At 50.8% G+C, this 7,205-nt stretch overlaps 1 protein-coding gene across 1 annotated transcript; it reads right to left on the bottom strand.

Moving 5' to 3' along the window:
* Positions 1–2,569: 2,569 nt before the first annotated feature.
* Positions 2,570–3,603, bottom strand: TMSB10 (thymosin beta 10). Its single transcript, XM_075562531.1, has 3 exons — positions 3,512–3,603; positions 3,124–3,238; positions 2,570–2,815 (listed from the first exon to the last, which is right to left on the bottom strand). The coding sequence occupies exons 2-3, from the start codon at positions 3,221–3,223 to the stop codon at positions 2,781–2,783; spliced, it is 135 nt and encodes a 44-aa protein (XP_075418646.1). The 5' UTR covers positions 3,224–3,238; positions 3,512–3,603; the 3' UTR covers positions 2,570–2,780.
* Positions 3,604–7,205: the final 3,602 nt, after the last annotated feature.

Genomic DNA, 7,205 nt, shown 5'->3' with positions numbered 1-7,205 from the left:
AAAGGTCTTGGAGTGGGGTGTGTGTGTGTGTGGGGGGGGTATGGACAATGGGGAAGATAGGAAAACGGAAGCATCTAATATTCTGAGAAGGTAAGATGTTTGCCTGAGAGTGAAAGGAGCACAAGATAAAGATCGGTGGGACTGGGAAGTGCTGGGAAGAGAGGTGGTCCTACCTCTAATGTAGACCCGACATTCCTCAACGGCAGGATGGGGGTCTCTTAGCCTGTATTCCCAGAACCAAGAACAATGACTGGCACATTCCAGGCACTTTGCACATCCTCATTGAAGGGCTGGGGTCCTGGAATTAGAGGGCAGGTCTGGGAACCTTCCTTAGCCCTAAGCCCACTGTTAGACCAAAGTCCCAAATCCTCAACTCTATTCAGGACTCGTTCTGGATGGGACACAGAAAGTGAAACCCAAAATTCAGGTGTGATTAAATTTATATTTTAGCTTCAGATCAAGTCTCAACCAATTAGTGACTGAACTAGTAAATGGTTCCCAATTCCTCAGAAGGAAAAGTCATACATGAATGAGTCATTCAGCACAACTTCCCAATCCAGTCAAGTCTAACGCAGGCTGTCCCACTCCTCACCGCAGAGTAAGATTGCTGGCCCCACGGTTTTTCTTTTTTTCTTTCATGGTTGTGATCTCTCAGAAGCAGATTAACAGGCATTTCTTCTGAGTCACCTCCAGGCGGGTTCCAGCCCTCACTCACATTTTAGGTTGGTAGCTGCCAGATGAACTGTCTGCACCACTCAGGGACTTCTAGAATTCTCCCTAAGGCACCAAGGTTCCCAAATGGCAAGCAAGAAAACCGGCAGGACAAGGAAGGCAGGGGATGGGGTGCTTTCGTGATCTCTGACACGGTGCTTCTGTGATCGGAGCAGATGCAGCCTCGAGGCTGGGCTCCTTTGGAGTTTTTATGCTAAACCTGCTATGTAAAATAGCCATTTATCTAGATATACATTCCTGGGTGCAGTTCAGGAGCTGGAATGAGGGCGGGGCAGCCAAGCTTTCCTATAAACCTGTGGTGGGATTGGATTTTTGCAATAGCATTTCAACCCCGCCTCTGATCCCTATCTTTCTCCCACCTGTTTCCATATCATCAGCTTGCCCTTTCCAGAAGCAGACAGCCTCTTTCTCAGAGCAGCTGGTGGGTCTAAGCTGGCAGCCTTCTGGTTAGTAGTAGCCCAATGCCTTCTTATCAGCAGACTATCATTGTTAGCAGAAATGATTTCCTGTTTTTCTTTTTCAAACCTCCCAGCAGGGCTGGTTACCATGCACTGGGAGTAGTGAGGATGCCATAAAATTGTAGAACCTTCCAAAGCATATGCTTGGCCAGGAATCCTGGCCCATCACCCACTGGCTATGTGACTTCAGCAAATCTCAAAGGCTCTTGGGACCTGGGGCTGATGCCCATACCTCCCTGTAAGACTTGAGAATGAAAGTCACTGTTAGTGTCTGGCACCTAATAGGCCCTCAGTAAAGGTTAATGACCCCCAACTGGCTGCCCTCCTGATTCATTTTCCTCCCTTCTATCACTTCCCCAGGCCCACTGGCCTTTTGACAGCCCAGGTCGCCCCACCAGCCAACTCACTCCTTTATGCAAAACCAGCAGTAGCAACTGTCTGCGGTCCCAGATCTGCTGTGGCTGCCTGTCTCACCCACCACATTGTAAATTCTTTGTAGTCAGGGAGCATAGATTATTGGCATTGCCTGCCTTCACCCACAGTCCAGTCTCTTTCCAGCAGGTTAAAAATGTTGAATTAATCTCTAAGCAGTGATCCTTGTTAAAGAAACTCTACCCCTAGAACCACAAGTCTGTTTTTTTTTTCCTGTTCCTCAACACCCTCCCCTGGGCCCCACAGGACTTGTTTACCCCACCCCTTTCCCACGACTCAGAGTGGGACCGTGCTGCAGCTCTGCTGTGAGCACCAGTGTTGTCTACAGCTCTCTGGGGGCGGGGGTGTCACAGCACTGGAGGCTGCTGTCTAAATGGCTAACGATTTTGTGTAAGGTTTCTGAGTATCAAGACAAAAAAAAAAGCCAGGCTGTCCTAATGGCTCGTCTAGCTCATATGCTCATTTCCCCCGATGTCCTTTGCTTTTGTTCTAACGCCTCCTCTTAAAACTCCAAAAAGGGGCCTGGGGAGACGACTCTTTGGTCCCAGTCAATTTTCAACATTGCAGATTTTGTCTCCTCGATCCACCCCTCCCCCCTTAGTATGAATCAAAGCTCTGAGGAGGCCAAGAGGAAAACAGGCAGACTACAAAAGCGTATCCAAACCAAATCCTGCTCTTTAAGAAAGGCTTTTCCCAAAACAGCTTCCAGGAAGGGCAAAATGGATTGAGTTTTGTGTGGATCCTACCAGGACGTCATTATAACCCACAAAATCTTTTGGGGAAGACGGGAAAACCCAGTGAAAATGGTCCCCTAGAGCCAGCCATTTGCTGGACCCCTCCCCTCCTCCTCCCCTCTCTGCGGCAGCAACTGGATTCAGTCAGTGGGGAGCTTTGCTGCAGCGGCACTGTCCCTACATGCTCAACTAAGAGACTCAGACCACGCCAGCTATGCCACGAGGTGTGTTTTATTTTCATTAATCATACAAATAATTTTCTATAGTATCCCAGGGCAGACCGGAGAATTTGGTAGTCCCTTCGGAGACCCGGAGGCCGGTGGGTTCACAGTGCAGCTTGTCGCTCGTGTCCATCTTGCAGGTGACTCTTCCTCCACCTCAGTCTGGTGGACGATGGAGGGGGTGGGGGGCGAATCCTCCCGGATTAGGAGATTTCACTCCGCTTCTCCTGCTCAATGGCTGTGGAGAGCGAGAAGCGTGCATTGATTGGGGAGGGAGGGCGCCTCGCAAATCCCCAGCCTCGGCGCTTACAAACCTGCTATGGGCGAGGCACCCACGAGGACTGGGGGCTAAGAAAGAGGCTTGGGGTTGGCAAAGATAAGGCACTCTAGGTAACATATGGGGGGGCTGGGGCTGCCCAGCCCGGGGCATGGGCTGGGGTGGGTGAGGGCTGGTAAGGGAGGGGCAGATCAGGGGTGTGTGTGGGGGGGTGGAGGGGGTGGACTGCCTCCCCCCACCACCGGAACGGGAAGCGGGGGCGCACTCACTCTCTTTGGTCGGCAGGGTGTTCTTCTCCTGCGTCTCCGTTTTCTTCAGCTTGGCCTTATCGAAGCTGGCAATTTCTCCCATGTCTGGCTTGTCTGCCATTTTCTTAATGCAATCCTAGCGGGCAAACCAAAGCTGTGGGCCGGGCGCGGCGAGGCACGCGCTGTCCCCTCCGCGCTCGGGCCGACGTCTCTCGACGTGGCACGCCTGCCTGGGCGTTTCCTGTGGCCCAAAGGCCCGAGGGTCTGGGCGCGTCCCGCAACCCCCGCGATCGCCCCGCAACCTGCTCGGCCGGCGGGACGTGCCGTCGGGGCAGGGCGCCCGCGGCCGTGGCGGCGCGCCGGCTCCAGCCCCCCAGCGGCCGGGCCCCCGCCCCGGCAGAGCCCTCACCCTGGCTTCCGGCTTCCAGACGAGCTCCCGGGCGATCCCGCTCTCAGCGCTGCAGCAAGAGACAAAAGAGCGGCGCCCGCCCCTCGCCTTATATAGGCCGCGCCCCGCCCCGCCCCTCGCCCGCCGCAGCGGGGGCGGCGCCGGCGCCGGAGGGGCGGGGTCAGCCCGAGCAGCCCGCCTCCCCGCCGCGCCCAGAGCCCGGCGCCGCGTGCCCGAGCGTCGGGAGCCCTGGGCTCGCCTTCCCCGGGGCGGACTGCAGGCGCCCCAGGGTGGCCGTCTTTGGCGCCGTGGCCAAGGCCTTCCTGCGGGGGATTCCTCCCGCCCCCATACGGGAATCTGCCGTTAGCTCGACTGAATGGGCGTGGAGGTCGGCGGGGGAGGTGTGTGTGTGCGCGCGCGCGTGGGTGTGCATGCGTGTGTGTGCGCGCGCGCGGGTGTGCATGCGTGTATGTGTGTGTGCGCGCGCGCGCAGGTGTGCATGCACGATCTGCTGCAATCTCAGCTCCCTGGAGCTACCTCTTCTCTGTGAGGTTCCCTTGTCCCTTATTTGTGCCCCCTGTGGACCCCCACTCCGCCCTGCTTCGCCCCCCCCATTCCAAGGAGTCTATCTTTGCGTGTTTTCGAACTAAAATTCATAACAGATTCCTGGAATCGAAGGGGACGGGCGTGGGGACTAGTGCGATTTCCTCAGGTCAGGGGCCAGTTTCCTTCGGTCCCCGGTCCCTAATCACAGCAACCATGGCAGCGAGAGCGCTTCTACAATGCTTCGACTTACGTGGCCTTAATGGGTGGGAATGGGAGCAGGGAGCCCCAAGAAGTCTGAGGTTTTTCGGGGATTGTGTCGGGCGGTGCAGGTTTGGCTCCTTGAGTTAACCTTGAGAATGTTTCAGGCCCATGGAAACATTCCGGTTTTTCCTATGAACCCAGGACAGCTGTCTTCAAATCTTGAAGGGCGCGCAGCATCTTTAGGTAAGAAAGGTCATACATGAACAAGCCAAGGGGTGAAGCTGGCCGTGCCGGGTTTCTCCAGCTTTACTTTTTCAAAAGTCAGTGACCAAGCTCTATGAAAGTAGGACTTGATGGAAGCATCCTGAATTCTGTCCTATCCTCTCCTGATTTTATCTACTGTTTTTTTAGTTTCCCTCAGGATATTTGGGGCAATAGGAAAAGCTTCCATGTATGAGTCTGATATTCCAAACTCCTTGAATGACCTTGAGCAACTCTTTTCTGTGGCTGGATTTCTTCAAAGGTAAAATAGAACTGGTGTAGATTTTAAGCTCACGTGGTCAAGAAGAGTCAGAATCTAGCTGAAGGTAGCCGGTTTTATCTGGGAAAGCTTAACCCCTGTGACTCCGTGCTAACCAATAAGTTGGAGGCTCATATCCACAAGTCACTCTGCCTCTTCGATGGAGTTTTATAATTTTGAAAACCCGGTGGGGCAGTTCTAGTGTTCCCTAAAAGGTCATGGTGAGTCAGAATTGGACTCTATGACAGGTTATTTTTGTGGCAAAATGGGTAAGCGCTCAGCCGCCAACCAAAATGTTGGCAGTTCAAACAGGAAACCCTGTGGGACAGTTCTATCTGGCATAAATGAGATAAAGAATGCACACCAAGCACAGGTTTAATACGGCACAAATAATTTGTGTTAGGTTAATTGTGCCAAGACTATTGACTGTATGGATAACAAACTCAGGATCACATTGAGAACAATGGGAATTCCGGAACACTTCACTGTGTTCATGTGGAACTTGTACACGGGCTAAGCAACATTTGTTCCGATTGAGCAAGGAAATACTGTGCAGTATAAAATAAACCCAGGAACGATATCATCAAGATGATATCTTTTCACTATACTTAATCTGTATGCTGAGCAAATAATCTGGAAGAATGAAGGATTTGCCACCAGGATTAGAGGAAGGCTCATTAACAACCTGCAATACGCAAATGATACAACTTTGTTGTTTAATGACATTTTGCTTTCTTCAAGTATGATGTCTTTGATGTCATCCATAAGAAGTCTGGTGTTTGGTCATTTGTGTTCACTGTGTCATATCTGCCTGCGAGATATTCTCTAAATCCAGGCTGCCATCTCTTGGCTCTTAGGGGCCTGTTTTAATCTGCCGGCTTCATTTTGGACTTGAAGATGAGCCCAGTTGGCCCTTGGCCTTATTCTGATTGATGATACTGAGACTCTATTCATCTCCACAATTGTTGATTTGATTCCTGTGTTTTCTATTTGGTGAAGTAGATGTGTATACTCACTGCTTATGTTGAAAAAGATATATTCAGTGAAATGATTATTGATATATTTATATCAAGTAATTGGCACGCACAAATGTTGAACTGGGTAAATCCAGTCTGGTTCAAGCTTGTGGGTCAGATGTTAAACTAGAGGCTTCTCTCAACTCATAGCTGCCAGGGGCTGACAACCAGGAAGTGAGAAGACCAAGCAGGAATAAGGAAGACAAACCCGGAAGACCACAGGCTGGTGAAGTCAGAGGCAGATGAATTGGAGGTCAGCAGGCAAGCTTGTGGCTGCTGATGGCTTCCAGCGATGGCAGGCAAAGTGGTGGACCATTGGGTCAGGCCAAAGAACAAGAGGTTGATGAGGCAGATGCAGGAGCCAGATCCAGTAAGAAGTTAAGCAGCTTTCTACAGCATCTGCTTTTTAAAAATCATTTTATTGGGGCTCATACAATTCATCACAATTCATACGTACATCAATTGTGTAAAGCACATCTGTACATCCATTGCCCTCATCATTTTCAAAACATTTGCTTTCCACTTAAGCCCCTGGCATCAACTCCTCATTTCCCCCCTCCCTCCCTAGCCCCCCCTCCTCATGAACCCTTGATAATTTATAAATTATTATTTTTAATATCTTACACTGTCTGATGTCTCCCTTTACCCACTTTTCTGTTGTCTGTCCCCCAGGGAGGAGGTTATATGTAAATCCTTGTAATCGGTTCCCCTTTCCACCTCCCTTCCCCCCCACCCCGGTATCGCCACTCTCACCATTGGTCCTAAAGGGCTCATCTGTCCTGGATTCCCTGTGTTTCCAGTTCCTATCTGTACCAGTGTAGATTCTCTAGTCTAGCCAGATTTGTAAGATAGAATTGGGATCATGATAGTGGTGGGAATAGGGGGTTTGGGGAGAAAGCATTTAGGAAATAGAGGAAAGTTGTATGTTTCATTGTTGCTACACTGCACCCTGACTGACTGGTCTCTTCCCCACAACCCTTCTGAAAGGGGATGTCCAGTTGCCTACAGATGGGCTTTGGGTCCCCACTTTGCACTCCCCCTCATTCACAATGATAGGATTTTTGTTCTTTGATGCCTGATACCTGATCCCATCAACACCTCACTATCACACAGGCTGGTGGCTGTGTGGCTTCTGAGCTAGATGGCTGCTTGTTTACCTTCAAGCCTTTAAGACCCCAGTAGCCACTGGGCATTTCGACTGAAGATTCTTTTTTTTAAAAAAATGTTTTATTAGGAGCTCATACAACTCTTATCACCATCCATCCATACATCAATTGTGTAAAGCACATCTGTACATTCATTGCCCTCATCATTTTCAAAGCATTTGCTCTCCACTTAAGCCCGTGGCATCAGGTCCTTGACTGATGATTCTATAGAAGAGTTTTGACCCAAAGAGGGAAAATGCATAATGGAATATCTCATTCTTAGAGCC

This window comes from Tenrec ecaudatus, chromosome 11 (genome assembly GCF_050624435.1).
Source record: "Tenrec ecaudatus isolate mTenEca1 chromosome 11, mTenEca1.hap1, whole genome shotgun sequence".
Taxonomy (NCBI): domain Eukaryota; kingdom Metazoa; phylum Chordata; class Mammalia; order Afrosoricida; family Tenrecidae; genus Tenrec; species Tenrec ecaudatus.
The sequence above is the reverse complement of the archived record's forward strand: the minus strand, read 5'-3'. Positions and strand labels throughout refer to the sequence as shown.

Excerpts from the sequence above, each read along its gene's own strand:
- TMSB10 (XM_075562531.1), bottom strand. The coding sequence starts at position 3,223 with ATGGCAGACAAGCCAGACATGGGAGAAATTGCCAGCTTCGATAAGGCC. Across the intron at positions 2,816-3,123 it reads CACCCTGCCGACCAAAGAGA|CCATTGAGCAGGAGAAGCGG; the intron begins GTGAGTGCGCCC and ends CGCTCTCCACAG.